Source organism: Sinocyclocheilus grahami, unplaced genomic scaffold, assembly GCF_001515645.1.
Source record: "Sinocyclocheilus grahami isolate Dianchi unplaced genomic scaffold, SAMN03320097.WGS_v1.1 scaffold876.1, whole genome shotgun sequence".
Taxonomy (NCBI): domain Eukaryota; kingdom Metazoa; phylum Chordata; class Actinopteri; order Cypriniformes; family Cyprinidae; genus Sinocyclocheilus; species Sinocyclocheilus grahami.
Window position 1 is genome coordinate 880,922 of NW_015506055.1, and position 18,564 is coordinate 899,485.

At 37.0% G+C, this 18,564-nt stretch overlaps 2 protein-coding genes and 1 long non-coding RNA gene across 3 annotated transcripts in view; 2 read left to right on the forward strand and 1 right to left on the reverse strand.

Annotated features, from left to right (window-relative positions):
* The first annotated feature begins 515 nt into the window (after positions 1 to 515).
* On the forward strand, positions 516 to 1,410 carry LOC107563484 (probable ATP-dependent RNA helicase DDX28). The gene has a single exon (XM_016248372.1). The coding sequence runs from the start codon at positions 697 to 699 to the stop codon at positions 1,408 to 1,410; it is 714 nt and encodes a 237-aa protein (XP_016103858.1). The 5' UTR covers positions 516 to 696.
* A 3,112-nt stretch (positions 1,411 to 4,522) lies between these two features.
* LOC107563492 (galanin receptor type 1-like) overlaps positions 4,523 to 18,564 on the reverse strand; it is a 48,309-nt gene continuing 34,267 nt past the window's right edge. Inside the window, exon 3 of the mRNA XM_016248385.1 lies at positions 4,523 to 4,840. Within this exon, the coding sequence (XP_016103871.1) occupies positions 4,523 to 4,840 (318 nt within the window). The remainder of the gene's footprint in view (positions 4,841 to 18,564) is intronic.
* LOC107563493 (uncharacterized) lies at positions 9,151 to 11,004 on the forward strand. Its single transcript, XR_001606105.1, has 3 exons — positions 9,151 to 9,161; positions 10,646 to 10,739; positions 10,943 to 11,004. It is a non-coding gene; the product is annotated as an uncharacterized lncRNA (long non-coding RNA).

Genomic DNA, 18,564 nt, shown 5'->3' on the forward strand with positions numbered 1-18,564 from the left:
ATTTTATATTATTAATAATAATAAAAGTTTGGTTTAGAATGTATAAAATATATGATTTGTACAAAATATTAAATATTAGAATGATAACTATGAATTTAAATGTGTTCTTTTTAAAAAATATTTTAAAGCAAATCTAAATGTATAATTATCTCACTATGCTGGATATGGTATTCAAATAAAACAATAGCATAATAATCTCTGCCATATAAAGATATATTTTAAAAGCCCTCTCTAATCAAAAGTGTATTAGATAATTAAAATAATCTGACATTTCAACACAATCAGTCAACGCCCTAGAATAAATAATTGAGTTAATCATAAACTTGTTATGCCTTCACTATTTGTTAATCTTTCTAAATAGCCTACCAATTCTAGATTGTACTATTATAGACAAGGTTTGAAACGTTGTATTGCGAGCAACATCCTGTGTTATTGCTTCCATAATCTGATTCGCTTGTTAAATGTAATAAATATATCGTAGAAATATAAGAGTAGCAGGTTTGAGCCACGGGCTTTAATTTTGGCGTCACAAACGTCATCATTCTGCGACCGGACGAACTGAACGCATGGGCGCGTGTGCGTTCAGTGTTTTCTCTCATTTGTCACATAAAATATTATTCTTAAATATGTCTGCATATTAAACGGGATATCCGATATTCACCTTCGCGTGTGCTGTGGAATTACCTCGTTTGTACAATGCAGTCAGTGAAGATCGGACGCGTCGCCTTTCTCATTTCCAAACTCTTTAGTTCGCAGCTCGGCTGGGGACAGATCGCGGGCGTTAGCGCTTGTGTACGCAGAGTGACAACCGCTGGCTCACAGCCTGTGGTGATCCGCATCCCGAGACGCATGCAAGAACGTATAGAGAACATCAAACAGATGCAAAGCAAGAAGTTTGACAAGCTGCCAACAGTCAAGCCTGGAAGACTGTTGATCAAGAGCAAGAACCCGCAGCTAAACCAGTCTGTCGGCTATACACTTGGGAAATTTGAACAACCGGTTCTGACATCCAAGGGATGGAAGAGTAACAAAGCATTAGGGGATTACTTCTCCATAAACAGCATCCAAAGTGCTCCACCATCTGTCCTCAAGCAGAAGGACGAGGGTGATGGCAGTGCTTCCGTCCCCCAAAAGACATTTAATTGCTTTAATATTTGTCCAGAACTGGTCGAGACTTTATATAGTCAGAATATAATTCACCCCACCACAGTCCAGATGCAAACCATTCCCAAAATACTAAAAGGACGCAACATTCTCTGTGCTGCGGAGACAGGAAGCGGAAAAACTCTCGCTTACCTCCTTCCCATCATCCACAGGCTGCAAGCGGACAGGCAAGAGGAGCCCTTCACAAACTCGGAGAGAAACATTCGCGCTGTGGTCATCGTCCCATCACGGGAACTTCTTCTGTAGGACACAAAGACATTCTCTCTTTATTATTATGGACCTGCCTAAGATATTTTCTGTACAAGAACAACAATATATATTTTTGGAATGAAAGAGTTCTTTGTATATTTGTTGTACTGAACCTTTAAAGGGCTTAACATTTAGAACATTTTGGCCTAAGGTTTCTTTTCACATTTGTATTAGACATCTTAAAGGGCTAGTTCACCCAAAATGCAAATTCTATCATCAGTTAGGCTGTGTCCGAAATTGCATACTCTGTAATATGGTACTACTTTTGAATAAGTAGGTCTAATTACATTATTGAAGATGTTCTATATAGTATGAATGTAATCTGAATTTACATTTGTCGTGCTGTTATTGTCATGTGACCTACAGTGTCAAATGCAGTGCTTTACTGCCATTCACACAGGTAGCATTCACCTTTCGCCCGTTTTATGAATACCATGAATTTGGACATGCTACTTATTTCATATATTTTGTGATTTCTGACACAGCTTTGCTCACCCTCATGTTGTTCCAAACCTGTATGATTTTCTTGCTTCTGCTGAACCCAAGATATTCTTAATTATTATTGTCATTATTTTTTGCCTCTATAATGAAAACCAGTCAGATTCAGTTTTATTTCGGACCCTGCTGACTTTCATTGTTTGCACAAGAACAGTTTGTGGTCTGCAGAAGAAAAAGTCATACAGGTTTGGAATTAAATATTGCTTCACTAAACATTTAAGAACATTTTGGCCTGAAGCTTCTGTTTACATTTCTGTGTTAGACAGCTTAAACACAAATGCAGATGGCTGAATGTTGTTTTGTAATTTGAAAATGTTTGCCATGAACCTCCCACCGTTATGTGTGGGCTTATAGGCCGTACCATTATTTGAGGTATTTGACACTGAACAATTAATCTTACAGCAAACAGCCTAATTTAAAGAAGGCACAAGTGTTGCTAAGACCAAAACACATTTAAATGGCAAAGTTGCAACTTCCCGTTTTGCTGGTTGATGTGATGTTGTTGTTTCAGTGCTGGTATAGCTATCTTTTGCTTAATGGGAATAAATGTGATAGAGAGGTCTTAAAGTGAGGCTGTATGCTTCACTACCAACTGTTTATTATTACCGCACAACTGCAGGGTTGCCATGAGATAAATTCGAACTTTGCAGCAGCGTTATTGAGCAGAGGGTCTTTCATAACATTGATTAGAGAAGACATAAACGGAGCTGTGAGCTGCCCTGATGGGCTTATTTTAAAGAAAAAGCAACCTGGTCAAACAGAACTACTCCCTCATTAAGTACACTTGTATATTTTCGTCAAGTCCATTTTGTGAGTTCTAGGCTTTATCTAATGCCTGAAGGACAGACAAACCATTACACCTACGTTGAAATGTATTTGGACAGTGCTTCTTAATGTTATTGACTTTGTCAGTAGCACATTTTTGACTTTGAAATGCTTTACTTTTGGGTTAGAGAGTGCACTTTACATTTGTTTAAAGGTATATTTGGTTCACCAGAAATGCAAAGAGATCATTTTGTTGAATGAAGTGTTTAAAAAATAATGTTTGGGCTACTTGGGGCTCACCATCTGCTTTTTTCACAATTTAGATATTTGGTGTAAATGTATAGAGAAGAAGGTTGAGTATTTGCAGTTGTTAGTGATCCAAATTATGTTTCAGGGGCAATAATTTGTTATTTTTTTCACCACTAAATGCAGTCATAAATGATAATCAATTTGATGATAATCTGACTGAATTTTAACGACTGGACAAAAGTTATGGAATTACTAATAAAATCAATGTTCAGTGTGTGATATATGACGCAATCAATTGATTGATTTAGCAGCTTCTATTTGTGATTTGAACGAAAAGCACTGGGGAAAAGGCATGTCTGTTCAAATTGACATTGTCTGAACAGGTTAACTTTGTTATTAATGATTTGTCTGAGCATGATTTAGCAGCACCAGTTTCTGGATATTTTCCCAAGCTTCTCACCTGCAAGTTCTCCCAGTCTAAAACTGTAAGATAAATCTCTTATCACGGTGGACTGCCAGACCTATAGTGCTGACACTATGTGAAATATAGCATTATTTACAGATATGTTCAAATATATACACATCATATACTTAAAAGAAGAAGAAAAAGTTACCAGTGTGCACTTGGAATCAGTCATTCCAAAGTTATGCAAACTGAAAAAATTGGCCTCATTTATCAACAGTGCGTAGAAAAGTTTATTTATTTTGTCCTTATATTTACACACATTCCTACATATAAGTACAAGTTGGTAGATCACACACTTTACGTGAAACTGTGCTTACGCACTCATTACGCACACATCTGTGCGTATGCACTGTTGATAAATGAGGGCCCTGGTATCTCACAGAGAGGCGTGAGTAATAGACTGGTGAGAGATTGACACACACACAGAGTTTCCACTGGTCTTTTGTTTAGGACGATCTCCGGTATGTCAAACAGTTAACCATAAGCACTGGGATAAAGATAGCGACATCTTCTTTAAACAATAACCCACTCTAACTTGCTCTTAAAGGACCAGAAAATTAAACATATTTTATTGTTCATTGAATTTGATATTTTTATTATTTGAATTCTTAAAAGGGGTAACCTTCAATAATATTTTATTTTCATAACAGATATATAACCATAAGACTGCACATACAGCATACAAGTAAGAATGAAAATGTATGGCATGTTTAAACTGAGACAACATAAACACTATGCAAAAAGGTGTTCAGACAGCACAGTTCCTTCACAAACATGCTCTTTTAGAGTGATTCTCTCAAACATATCAAGTATAATTGTAGTAATTATATATTTAAATGTATCTCTACATAAGTTTTAATTATTTTCAATAACAATAATACAGTTAACAGTGACCATAAATATGTAAAAACATTTCATTGACAAACACTATTTACACTTAAATAGTTATTGGCAAATGCCTTTAGTAAACATGGATTGAGATATTATATCTGGTTTTACTTCTCAAGGTAACTTCATTTTTACTGTCCTTGTCAGTCAAACCTTGAAATGTAATCCATGACAGCACAGCATGAAGCAGAGACAACAACAGAAATGTTTTTAACAGTGCCGATACCTCTAAAATGTTTTGAGTCACATGTTAGTGGTGGAATGTGTCATGGAGAAGTTCTCCATGCGAATGCGCACCACTTTCTCCACGGGCGGAGGAGAGTAAAAGAAGTGGCACGTGAAGACCTGCTTGCAGGCTTTTCTGAAGTTTTCAGAGAGGAAGGCATAAAGAATGGGGTTGACACAGGAGTTTCCATAGGCTAGGCAGTGAGAGATTATGCGAAACGCAAAAGAAGCATCATTCAATGGGAACTGGCCGAATTCTACCCACATAGCGATAATGTGGTGCGGCATCCAGCAGATGAGGAAGGCAGTGACAACCAGCAACACCGTCTGAGCTGTCTAGAAAACACAGGAAGAGAGAGAAAAACAGGTTGGTTAATCATACCTCAGATGACTTGATTTTTGAACTTCTTTTTCTCATGTATACATAAACAAGAAACTTTCCTTAAATAATTAACAGAACGTTTAAAGGTGTTAGCACTTGCGACGGTTATTCTGTAAAAGGCACTGGTCTCTATTAATAGATGACAAAATGTATTGAGACTCAACAGAGCGTATGATTCAGAACAGTAAATAAGTCTGTGCCGTTACAGTAACTGGGATGGGAATAAAAGGCTGGACAGGTCATTACAGAAGGCCACAGCACAAGAATGGAGACTGTTCAGGTGACACATGGTTTTGGTCTCGTTTCCACTGAATTGTTGTCCATAATGGTGTTGAAAAAGTGGAGACCGAAGTGGGAAGAGTATGACAATTTCTTCCTCATTTCTGGAGCCAAACATGTTTTTTGATTCAAAGCAGATGACACCAAGTGAACTTTTCTGTGGGCTTGATAATGCGTAGCTCATCTCGTCACAGATGAAGCGACGCATCCTTTGAGTGGGTAGATGAAGCCCACCACCAGAAGATGACTGATGAAAGGAGAATAAACTCAATTACGACACTAAAATTAGCAGTAATGCATAGAGGTATGAGATACATCTCCTAATGGATGTTATGTAGTCGCTCTGTTTAAAATCTATAAGATAAATGGTGCCTGGCAATAAGAATGATGCTGGCTGCTGAGCTCTCTGCTGTTTTCAGAGAGGTTGGAAAAAAGATGCCAATTTCCTGAAGATTACATTCACTTCCACAATTTTGCGCAGCAGCTGGTTTTCAGCACACTGGGAAAGCAGACATTACCTTCCACCAATATATGAACTCATTACCAGTGGAGAAAAGCCAAGCCAGACTTGTGATGTTTCCATGTAGAGAGCATCTGTCTAGCAGACATCACAGCCCACACATTGTGATTTGCTTAAGGTTAAGTACTGCTTGTAACAGAAAAACAGAATGAGTAAAGCAACATTAGAATAGTTAGGATAGTCGCATACAAATATAGACTATATACAATATATTTGGCAGATTAGGGTTAACTCTAACCCTAGTATTTGAAGTATTTCAAACACTTAGCGGTAGAACATCAAAATGAAACAAATACTCAGTAAAATTCTATAAAAAAGACCTGGATACTCGAAACATGGTGTGGGCGAGTAATGGAGAGGGAGAGAGAGAGAGACCGCTATGATTAGTCACAGGATGAAAGTCTAGCAGAGTGCAAGAAATTTTCTGGAAGATTGGCACCATTCTCCCTTGGCCCCAGAGGTGTGCTTTGGCCCTTAATATCCTTTAGAGCTTGAAAGCTTGATCGAATGATTTAATATTACAAAGGTTTAACACTTCTGTTAGTTTCTTGACTCTACCGTGTGAATGCTGTGACCATTGTTTGATTGTTATAGTGGAATGTTATACACAAAGCAACAGAGTCCGGATGAACTACTGGTAATCATGAAGAGGGACTGGCATATTTAACTACACTCTAAAAAATGCTGGGTTATTTTTTTTATCCCAAATGCTGGGTCAGTCTGTTGGGTCATTTTATTGTGTCGTTTTTAATATTTTTTACCCAGGTGCTGGGTTATTTAGTTTTTTTAACCCAAATGCTGGGTTCAGCTTGTTGGGTCATTTTATAGACTTGTTCGGTATTGCTGGGAACGCCCACAAAAAGTCATAACCATTTATGCCGTGGGGGAAAATAAACGCACGAAGACCTTGATAGGCGCTTGATCTTTACTTTTTGTGATGATTTAGATTGATTTTTGCTTGGTGCAATGTCGAAAAGTTGCTGCGTGGCGTTCTGTACCTCTAATAAGTAAAAAAAAAAAACGATCTGAAGATTTATATGCCAAATAAACAAACGGACTACCGGAGGTAGCACTGAGCAGGTAGCACACATTATCAGAACTCCGAAAGTAATTATGGATACAATGTATGAAACATATCAAGCTTAATATTCATATTTATATGCACTCCAGATAGGTTACACTACTACTTACCTTGCGATGATCGAGGGGGTCATTAGTCCCGTCCCCCTGCACCGCAACCCAGTTCTGTTGGTGCTTACAGTAACCCTCCTTCGCATCACAATCAAAGAAATCTCACTCCCTGATATTCATATTATTATACACAATCCCTTACAAAAATTAGCAGTGGTAGGCCTATTACTATAGTAAAAGTATAGTAGGCCAACCATGTTTTTTTTGGCGTTTTTATTACCAATTGTAGCCTATAACCACAGTTTTACTACAAATACCATGGTTAAACTATGGTTAGTGTAGCAAAACGTTGTTTTTCTTTTTTGGTTGTAACCATGGTTAATTTTCGTAAGGGATATTTTCATGTTATTTTATATCTTTTTATTTTACGGCATGTATTTGTGAAAATGATTAGGCTATACTTAGCACACACCACATAGAATAACGCTGCACATTTCAAGGTGCTTCTGTGGACCTTAATGTTACCTGTTTTGTCAATGTTAAAGTTCTTTTTAATATATCAATAAAAGAGTGCGACAGGCTTTTACTCAAGTCTTTATCACTTTATTAAAATGAAGCAATACAAAACGACAAATGTTTACTTTCACAAGCCGTCAAGTATAGGCTTGTAGTAAGCTGTCTCTTGCCTATAGATGCAATCAGGTAACTAAAATGTCGGGAAACGACACCGTTGGGTCGTTTGTCCAGTCACAGATACCGTATGGATAGTCCGACCCAATATGGCTTAGTGTTTCTACGTATGTTGCTCTGTCGAGCGGCAGAAATGATTTTATGTAGGCCATTCTGAGTCAACACCATGCTTTTCCAATGAGGGGGAAAGATTGTTTTCCTCACGCCGACTCCGCCCACACAGCTATGACGCGACACCGATCAAGTCTATTGGGTCATTTTTAAAATTTTTACCCAGGCGCTGGGTCATTTTAATGCTGGGTTATTTTTTTCGACCTAACCGCTGGGTTGACCCTGTCTCCGGTGAAACTTCTCAACAATGCAGCTGCTGAGAGCACAGGTTTTTTAAGTCCACAGGAGAGAGCGGTTCTCAGCGCCGCCGCCGATTTGGTGCACTCTTTCGGTGAAATAAAGGTTTGTATACATTTTATTTAATTTATAAAGTCTTTAATGTGGTGTAAATTATATTATTTTACGCAACGCAATATAAGGACGAGATGTCAGTCAGCTGCATCAGCAGCGGTCGTTTCGCGCTGGAAACACTTTTGCCTTGCATAACCAGTGGCGGCTCGTGGGTTTTAAAACCGAGGAGGCACACTTGCATTGGTCTGGGATCCCTGCCGATTATTATTATTTGCTTAACCACTTTGAAATGGCTTTTTTGGTTGCTTTTAGTGAGAAAACGTAAAGAAAACGACACGCATACAGCAAGATAATATAACTTCACTTACCTGGCCTATCACATGAAACAAACATCCACCCCTTCTTTAAAGTCTGTTAAAAGAGAGCTGCCTGTTGTGCTATTTAATTAAGATGACTGCTGTAGTCGATATCCAGTTAGGCGTGTTTTCCCCTTTTTTAAAATTTGTATATATACTGTTTGAATGACAGCTTGGTAAATCTGTTGGCGATCAAATATTCAATATCGCTACTCATCATAAGTACTTGGTACATTATCAGCGCAGCGGGAGACGTTCAAACTAATATCACATAATTTACATTTCTGTGATGATTGGTTGATATCAGAAGGGAGGCTATAGCCTCTCCTGCAAGGTTTCTTTTCTCAACACTCCTCAGCGCTGAAAGTGAACACTCGATGAACACTGGGTTGTTTTTAACCCAGCATTTTTTAGAGTGTAGTGAGATAAGAAGATAAACATAAACATTTCTAAGCAGAAACCACAGAACAATTAATGATGTTTGGAAGCCATGTTCCTTAACTACATATTTCCCTATACCTACCAGGAATTTTAGATTTACTACACTCTAAAAAATGCTGGGTTAAATACAACCCAGTGCTGGGTAAAATAGGGACAAACCCAGCAATTGGGCTGTTTTGACCCAGCGGTTGGGTTAAATGTTTAACCCAACCTTCTGGGTAGTAACCCAACCGGTGGGTCAAAACAACCCAATTGCTGAGTGCTGGGTAAAATAGGGACAAACCCAGCAATTGGGCTGTTTTGACCCAGCGGTTGGGTTAAATGTTTAACCCAACCTTCTGGGTAGTAACCCAACCGGTGGGTCAAAACAACCCAATTGCTGGGTTTGTCCCTGTTTTACCCAACACTAGGTTGTATTTAACCCAGCATTTTTTAGAGTGTAAGATAAGAACACATGTACAGGTAGGAAACACGATAAGTATAACTGTTTGGTGGAGCAAACACACCATGGCTGCTACTTACACTCTAAAAAATGCTGGGTTAAAAACAACACAACTTGGGTTATTTGGCAACCCAGCGCTGGGTAAATATTGGACAGAACACATGCTGGGTTATTTTGACCCAGCTGGTTGGGTTAAACATTTTTAACCAACATGCTGGGTTGATTAATTTAAGTAATCTAATGTTTAAAAATTATTATATTGCTGGCTTAAAATGGGCTGGAAATGAAAAATCACACACAGAATTACTATAGGCAACAGCAATAATCAAAAGATGAAAGATGATTGAATTTATTTGGGTGAATACAGCATAGTTTACAATATTACATGCATTTAAACTCGTTTAACAAGAATTTTAGAAATAAAAAGGCACATTTAAAAGTAGCATTTTAATTTAAGTGTATTCAACTGTTCTCTATAATCGCTTTTTACCGAAATCGTGCTAATTCTCGTGCTGGTGTGTCACCGAAATCTGAGCCGGTGAAGGGCTGCTGTTCGCATTTCACTCGTAGCTGAGAGATGGCGTGACTGACTGCAAAACCTGCCCCAAAACAAACAGTACTGAGATTAGAGAACATATTTTAACATCAAATGAACTTACACTCAGTGTTTCCAGAGCGAAATGACTGCTGCTGACTGACATCTCGTCCTTATGTTGCGTTGCGTAAAATAATATAATTTACACCACATTAAAGACTTTATAAATGAAATAAAATGTATACAAACCTTTATTTCCCTGAAAGAGTGCACCAAATCGGAGGCTCTCCTGTGGACTTAAAAAGCCTGTGCTCAGCAGCATTGTTGAGAAGTTTCACCGGAGACAGGGTCAACCCAGCGGTTAGGTAGAAAAAAATACCCCAGCGTTAAAATGACCCAGCGCCTGGGTAAAAATATAAAAAATAACCCCCCAAAAAATGACCCAACAAGCTGAACCCAACATTCGGGTTATAAATATAACCCAGCACCTGGGTAAAAATATTAAAAACAACCCAATAAAATGACCCAAATGGCTGAACCCATCATTTGGGTTAAAAAAAATAACCCAGCATTTTTTAGAGTGTACATAAACAACAAAAAAGCTACTTCCCTTTTGGCTTCAAAATAACTAAAGGGGGACAGGGTTTTCTACGAACACACAGCTGGAGATATTACAGGAATAAACAAATGAGAATCCAACTGTTTCATTTCTACTTTGATGGTCATTGCACCTTCCTTTGATGTTTTCCTTCAATGCTCATCATTCACAATCCATTTAATCTGAGGTGTGCACCACTGAGCCATTCAAGATATGAACAGAAATGTGTATTAAAGGGACAAATATGTCATATATGCAATATATGCCAAATATGCAAAATTAAGGCCAAATAGAAGCTGGGGGCACTAAGGTCATCGCAATGAAACATCTTCAAAAATATAACAAACGTTTCATTTTTCTGACAGTGAAATTCAGAAGGATGGACACCAGGGGAAGGCCTCCATACATATCTTTGTCCACACATCAAACAATGAGCAAAATTTATACACACACTGAGAGGTATTTTCTTCCTTGCATTTAATGACTGACCTTAGCTCTGCACAGTTTCACAAACATGGGTAGAAAAAACCCTGACATTATGAGTGAATGTATAAATTTTGGATGGTGTGAATGGACTGCAAAAATAATTGGGGGGGCTAATAACAGCTCTCAGGCTGATTCAAACATAATTACTGTTATTTTCCCTCTCCCACCATCCACAGAACCAACTGTCTGAACCCTGGGCGAAGGAAAACAAGTTGTTTATACAGCACAGTTTGTGAAGGTAACAGTTTGCAGTCTGTTACTATGGGCTGAAAGGGTTTGTCAGAGGTCAGACTCCTGTTGTGACCTCCACTGTCTGCAATTATCTTTCTATTCCCTTCTCCTTACACTCACCCTTGGTCTTCCTTCTCCCTCTCACTAGTCTTGTTTTGCTTTTTCATAAATAATTCTCCCCTTTCCCTGTCTTCTTCACTTTCATCACATTTTAGTATTAACCTTCAAATATATGCTACACAGAGACAATAAGATGATAAGTCTCTCCGCATAAGCTGCATCAGGTTTGTAATCCACTGTTTACAAGAAAATGCGAAACTACTTTGTCTTTCTAAACTGGAGAATTAAACTTTTGTCAATGATAAAGTGAATTGGAAAGTTCTGGAGTGAACAATAGACTGCTAACAACTCAGGTAGTTTGTCATAAATAAGTGGAAAATGACTTTCAGATGCACTGTCAAGGGCCCTGTCTAAAGTGATGACAAATATACAGAGAATGGGAAATCATTAAGAAAAGATTTATGTTGCCCTAGTCTAGTTAGTTAGTTTTGGCTGTGAGGAATATATTTAATCATAACCTATGTCAAGGCTTGATCATGATCTAGTTAATAAACCAGCACGTTAGACCGTAGTTTGATGTTAGGAGGTATGAATGAAAACTGTCTTAAGACAGATTAAGTGTCATTAGCACTAGAAGCTGGTAGTAAGGATGTTTCCTCCATTATGTTTAGCTAATTAAGCAAATTTTAAGGAAAAATTTTAAGGATGTTTTTTTAAAAGAGTTTAATGGAGGTACTTTTTTTAGTTACTCAAGTGAATTTTTTTATGACAAAATGAATCCTTGGCCTCACACACTGAATACTGCTTTTCTTTTTAGGCCTTTGCAAAAAAACAAAACAAAAAACAACAAACAAACACACACACACACACACACACACAATAAAAACCAACCAACCAACCTCAGAGTCACAGACATTCCTTCTTGAAGGAAAGACTAAACATTAAAATGTCTTGATTTGATTCTGATACTGGCGTATTGGATTCATTAAATTATTGAAATTATGAAATCATTAGGATGAAGTCAGAGATTTACTGTATATATTATTTTAACATATTTTCCATGTGCAAGAAGATACATACAATATTTCATACAAAAATATATTCCAGATATTCCAGTATAATTTTATATTAAAATAATACCTATTATTATATTACTTCTATCTGAATAATATTTTTAATAGTACTTTTACGTAGTCTTTAGAGTAGAGTTTTACCACTGAATCACCATTCATTCAAGGGCCCTGTCTAAAGTGATGACAAATATACAGAGAATGGGAAATCATTAAGAAAAGATTTATGTTGCCCTAGTCTAGTTAGTTAGTTTTGGCTGTGAGGAATATATTTAATCATAACCTATGTCAAGGCTTGATCATGATCTAGTTAATAAACCAGCACGTTAGACCGTAGTTTGATGTTAGGAGGTATGAATGAAAACTGTCTTAAGACAGATTAAGTGTCATTAGCACTAGAAGCTGGTAGTAAGGATGTTTCCTCCATTATGTTTAGCTAATTAAGCAAATTTTAAGGAAAAATTTTAAGGATGTTTTTTTAAAAGAGTTTAATGGAGGTACTTTTTTTAGTTACTCAAGTGAATTTTTTTATGACAAAATGAATCCTTGGCCTCACACACTGAATACTGCTTTTCTTTTTAGGCCTTTGCAAAAAAACAAAACAAAAAACAACAAACAAACACACACACACACACACACACACAATAAAAACCAACCAACCAACCAACCTCAGAGTCACAGACATTCCTTCTTGAAGGAAAGACTAAACATTAAAATGTCTTGATTTGATTCTGACACTGGCGTATTGGATTCATTAAATTATTGAAATTATGAAATCATTAGGATGAAGTCAGAGATTTACTGTATATATTATTTTAACATATTTTCCATGTGCAAGAAGATACATACAATATTTCATACAAAAATATATTCCAGATATTCCAGTATAATTTTATATTAAAATAATACCTATTATTATATTACTTCTATCTGAATAATATTTTTAATAGTACTTTTACGTAGTCTTTAGAGTAGAGTTTTACCACAGAAATCACCATTCATTCAAGTTTTAATACTGTCTGTCCTACTCATTACCTAGAGTTGGGGTCCGGTCTCAAGTACAGTTTTTTTAAAGGACTCGGACTTGTCACGGACTCGGATGCATTTTTACTCGGACTTGACTCGGACTCGAGTCTTTTGGACTCGGAAAATATGTCAGAGTCCAACCTAGTCCAGGGACAGTTGACGGAAATGTCACTGACTCAATGCATTATCACAAAAGTGATATTCAGTATTTGCATGTGTTTTTATGTCTTGACCAGTACTTGAAAGCCGATGGGTTTCTGTGCACACACCGAAAGCATGCTGACAGAATAACGCACCTCTCAGTCAGCATACGATTGCCGAATTCTTTGGCTTAAGTTCTCTTAAAGGTCCCATATTGTCAAAACTGAAATTTCCTGTCTTTTTTCATGATAACTGAGGTCTAGGTGCTATGTAACTACCATATACATTTCAAGTTAACATGACTCACTTACTAACGATTGCTATGTAAAGTTATGTCCAGTTTTATTACTTTGCTTAATCATAATGCCTAAAACCCTAAAATAACCATTAACGGTCCCATATTGTCAAAACTGAAATTTCCTGGCTTTTTTCATGATAACTGAGGTCTAAGGGCTATGTAACTTCCATATAAGTTTCAAAACAGTCAGTCCGCAGTAAAATGCACACAGTCTGCTTAAAGTAGCTGTGATTTTTCACGAACCGTTGTGACTTCCGTAAAAAGTTGACGTCAGAACTACACAGTCACCGCCTTCAGTCACCACCCCGAGTACCGCCCACAGTCCCACTCTCCTTTTGCAAACCCCCAGACAACATCGTGGAAACATGTCGAAAAGGTTAACTTTAACCACGAAACCAGATTGGCCGACATGTAACGTTACACTCTCACTCAAAGGATGGACGATCTGACAGGATTGTTACTATGAGGTGGATCACATCTAACGTGTATAGTAAAGACAAACTCACCGTGTCTATCTAGTCATGATGAAGATGTATATACATTTCAATTTCAGCAGGCAACTATTTTTACAGCTACATTATTGTTCCAGCCACAATTAATCACAACAATGTATATACAATTACAAATGATTATATAGAAATCGTCAGTTTGTTGTTTTACACACATGCACACAAACATTATTTCATACACGACATAATCGTGAGATGCAAGAAACATAGACATATGGCAAGAAATCTGTAGACGCGCCCATAACAACAAAATAAAATACTTTATTTAACCTTTTCTGATAAGAAGTGTGCGCTGCAAACGCGAGCATTTTTGACAATCGTTTCTGTCCAGTTTGCTCGTTTTATCGCGTTTAGCCACAGCTGTCGTTGGTTTTTTGTCTGACAGTGGCAGCAGATATGCGATCAAATGTCTAATTTGAGGCTGTATTACGTCGATGATATCACAACAAGATGATATTTTAAGCTCCTTATGTAGCCGAATCTGCGCTGGTTTGAATGGGCCGCCTCCACTTTGTTTTGCTGCCACCAGCTAGCGCTGTGACATCACTGACCCTAGTTACCTGTGGTTGGACTGGCCGTGCATCACTCAGAAAACAACAGGCCAATCAGAAGAGAGGCTCATGAATATTAATTAGACAGGCCAAAATCGACCTGTTCTCAGCAGAGCTCCTGGGAGAGGAGCTGTAAAAATATATTGAGATGGTTTTTGGTACTTATACCGCAAATATATCTTCTTAAGGACATCAAAACTAAAACAAAACTCCAGAAAGGTGTACAATATGGGACCTTTGTTGGCCACCTCCCCCTTTATTTTCTCATTGTATGGTACTGGTTTTATAAGTTACTGGTAAAGACGTGTGATGTATTGAGACCTGGTGTGAAGTGTTGTATGTTTTAAAAAAAAAATTTTTTTTATCAAGTGTATGTTAATAAAGTGACTTGTTTATACTTATTATTATTATTATTATTATTATTACCCATTATGCTCACTCTGCCTTTTGGCAATGAACCTGTGTCCCTTTGTTTAGGGCTGTTGTGTATTCCGGGTGGCGTAGTCGACTATAGGATTTCTCTTATTATTGGTAATATCCCAAACTCCTGACCACTTACGGCCACATATGCATCAGATCTTAAAGCAACAGCGTAAAAGCTGCCGACTGCGTCATAAATGTTAATCAAAGAAAAGGAGAAAATCACTCACTGGTCTTGACTGAATCACTTATTAACTTTAATAAGAATCATCTATATTTAATGTATTCAGTGAAGATTATTTTTACATTTATTACTTCATGAAATGTCTGTAGTAGGCTATTTCTAGAGGCCTTTACTATAGGCTATCTGAAACTCAAAACGATTTAATTTGTATTTGAGTAATATATTTATTTATCATTTAGCTTGTAAGTAATACTTGGAGAGTTTACTTGCCTTCAGTAAGCTTGAGAATGTTTTATTACATTAGTTTATTATTTTTTTTCTTTTGTATTAGTGGCAGTTTCTAGCTTCAAAGAAAAATAATTTCTAACATCTTTGCGGCAATAGTTTTTATGGGGCCAAAATCACCTTCGATGTGCATTGTTTTCTAATAATTCAACGGCCCGTCATCAATTATTCCTTATATAATGTAATTTATTGCAATTAATGCAACTATAAATGCATTAAAAAATAAAATGCCTGTGACTTATGGAAAATATATGTAGGGCTTTTATACACAGTGTGTGTTATTGTACAGACTAGGTTTATCCCTCACAGCCTCATTTTCATCCAAGAAAAAATTCAAAATCTCTAAGGGGTATGTGTACATTGGCATCCATTCATTTTTTGTTTGTTTTTTTTAAACCCAGAAATTAAAATGCAGTTTCTTCTTTAATGGTTCAAACACTGACACAAACTAATTGATTATTCATATTTCATTAAATCATAATTATATAAAGCTTGTTTTTTTTATTTCGATAAAAGGTGCATTTTCTGCTCTTAAGGTCCCATTCACCTACTCTTTTACCCCCACTCTTGAATTTATACACTTACTTTAATGATGAATAAAGTCAAGTCCCGCCCTTTCATTTTTCACATTCTAAAACTGGTTTCACTCTGAAATGTCACAATTCAGTCATAACTTCTGTTGATTGACTTAAAGTTTGCTAAGCAAAGCAGGACACTAATTATTAATTAAAAATCAAAATGGCAAGATGCAATAGTGTTTGCTTTTGTTACATTTAAATGGATATTGCGTTTAGTTGTAAAGGTTAAAACAATGTTAAGATACTAATAAATAGAGTTTTGTTGGACTCGGACTCGCCTCGGCTGTTTGGGACTCGGCCCATTTTGGACTCGGACTTATCTCGGACTCGATTGGTTAAAGACTCTGACTCGACTTAGACTCGACTTAGGTGGACTCGAACCCATCACTATCATTACCCATGTCTAACTGGCAAATTGTGATTTAATGCTAGAACTAAAACACGTAAAGAATTAAGGTAGAGGGACTGTACATCTGTAATGAAATATACTTAAAATCACATTTTGAAGTACTTATGTCAGTGCTATGACCTTGATACCATTATATCCTTTCAGAGGAAGAAAAAGAGAGCTACACAGTGCTAAGTAAACGGCCATTCACACAAAGTACATTCTTGCATTTAAAAAGCTAGACGGAGCAGAACAGAACAAACCGTAGGTGTCTCAAAATATACTTTTAAAAGCGGAACTGTTTTTAACAGAACAGTCTTGTCACGTTTATGCATCTTTAAATCTTGCTTCAAAGATAATTACAGCAACAATACAAATAACATTTTTTGTGACTTGTATTTCTACCGTCTGCTGTTTACCTATTATTTATAGTCACCTTCATTTCAGACCATTAGTCATTACATTCTCTGTGTATCACCGCAGGTATCATGAAGGTCACAGGCTCGGAGGTGCACCTCTAAATTAACGGAGCTGAGTGCTCACGAAGAACCAGCTTACTCACAGACCCTTTCAGGTTCATTTCAAGTTAGTTTTGATTTAGATGTGTCTGAAAGTGATGGGTATTGGTGAGTGAGTTGTTCACCGTGTTATCTGTCCATCCATTTCCACCAGGGTGACCTTTTTTGCAGACAGATAGGTGGGTATTAACAGCCAATCACAGCAACGTGGACAGCAATTCACAGAAAACTCAAGGAGAACACAAGAGATGCTGCCTCCCTTTGATTTTATTCCCACTGGTAAACTTGTGTCGCATGAGTCAATGCATAGTGGTCATTAAATATGTAAAAGCTTAAGGTCTCTGCTGACAACATTTTTTAAAAGTAACACTTGAATTAGCTTTGATACTCTGTTTATCCTCTCGAGGCACCGCACATCTCTATACTTCAATTACAAGTAAGCCTTCTTTACAACATGCTGACTCCTTATCTGAAACAAAATGAGAAGAGTTAGTTTTGGCAGCAGCATCAATCCATTGATCTCAAAGGAAATGGAATCCTTGCTGTGGTGTGCAACACCCTTGTAATGTGTCTTTCATGTGGTTGCTAGCTCAGACTCTGGTTTGTTGGGGTGCAAGTGTCCCTTGTTTCTGCTTTACATTATACACACACTAACACTTTCACTTTCGTATTCTTAATCTTTTGTCACAGTCAAAACAATTTGATCTAAAGCAGTTTATCTCTTAGTATAACTGTGTGATATTAATGATCTGAACAGTGTGCGGAGCATTGACAGTATTAAACTGATCAGCAGTGCATGACACTAAGAATTGTGAACACGATGCAACGTGAAAGCTTAACTAACTCAGTTATTTTATTGTATGGCCACCTCTGATAACAATTTTAACTGTGTGCAAGTTTACATTAGATTCTATTTTACAAGTCCACATTCAATGTTTAATGTTGCTGTCCAACAAAATGCAGTCAAGAAGAGCCACTGACAGCAGCATGAACCAGGAACAGTGTCTTGAATTGAATTCTAGCAACTTCCAGCTGAAAGCGAAGCCATGTTATGTCCCTACAATGCAAAGCACACAGTAATGTGTTTTGTTAGATTTATGCCAAACACAATTATTAAGCGCAAAAGGGAAAAGGTTCAAATTTGAACTTGAAAAGGCTTGCAAAATTCCTGCAGAATGATTTAACTATATAATGTGGCCAGGCCCTTGCACAATAAACCAGCAAATTTATGAGATCATATTTTCATAATCCTTTAAAGGAGATAAAGTTAAACATATTTGGAATGCTATCTATGCAGGGCTCAAGCACGAGACTTGACTTGAGATCTAAATTCTCCCCTTGGAGCACTTAATACAGATTACACAATGTTCAATATACAAAGAGAGAGGACAGAAATAGAGGAGGTGGGAGGGGGGACGCTGAAGATTTGTCAGAGGACTGAGGTAAGCAAAGCATTTATTTATATACTCTTGTTTTATGATTGATAGGATATGACAAGAAGTATATGAATACTCCATATACTATCTAGGCATTTATAAA

What these genes read in the sequence shown, in the direction of transcription:
- LOC107563484 (XM_016248372.1), top strand. Translation starts at nt 697, where the DNA reads ATGCAGTCAGTGAAGATCGGACGCGTCGCCTTTCTCATTTCCAAACTC.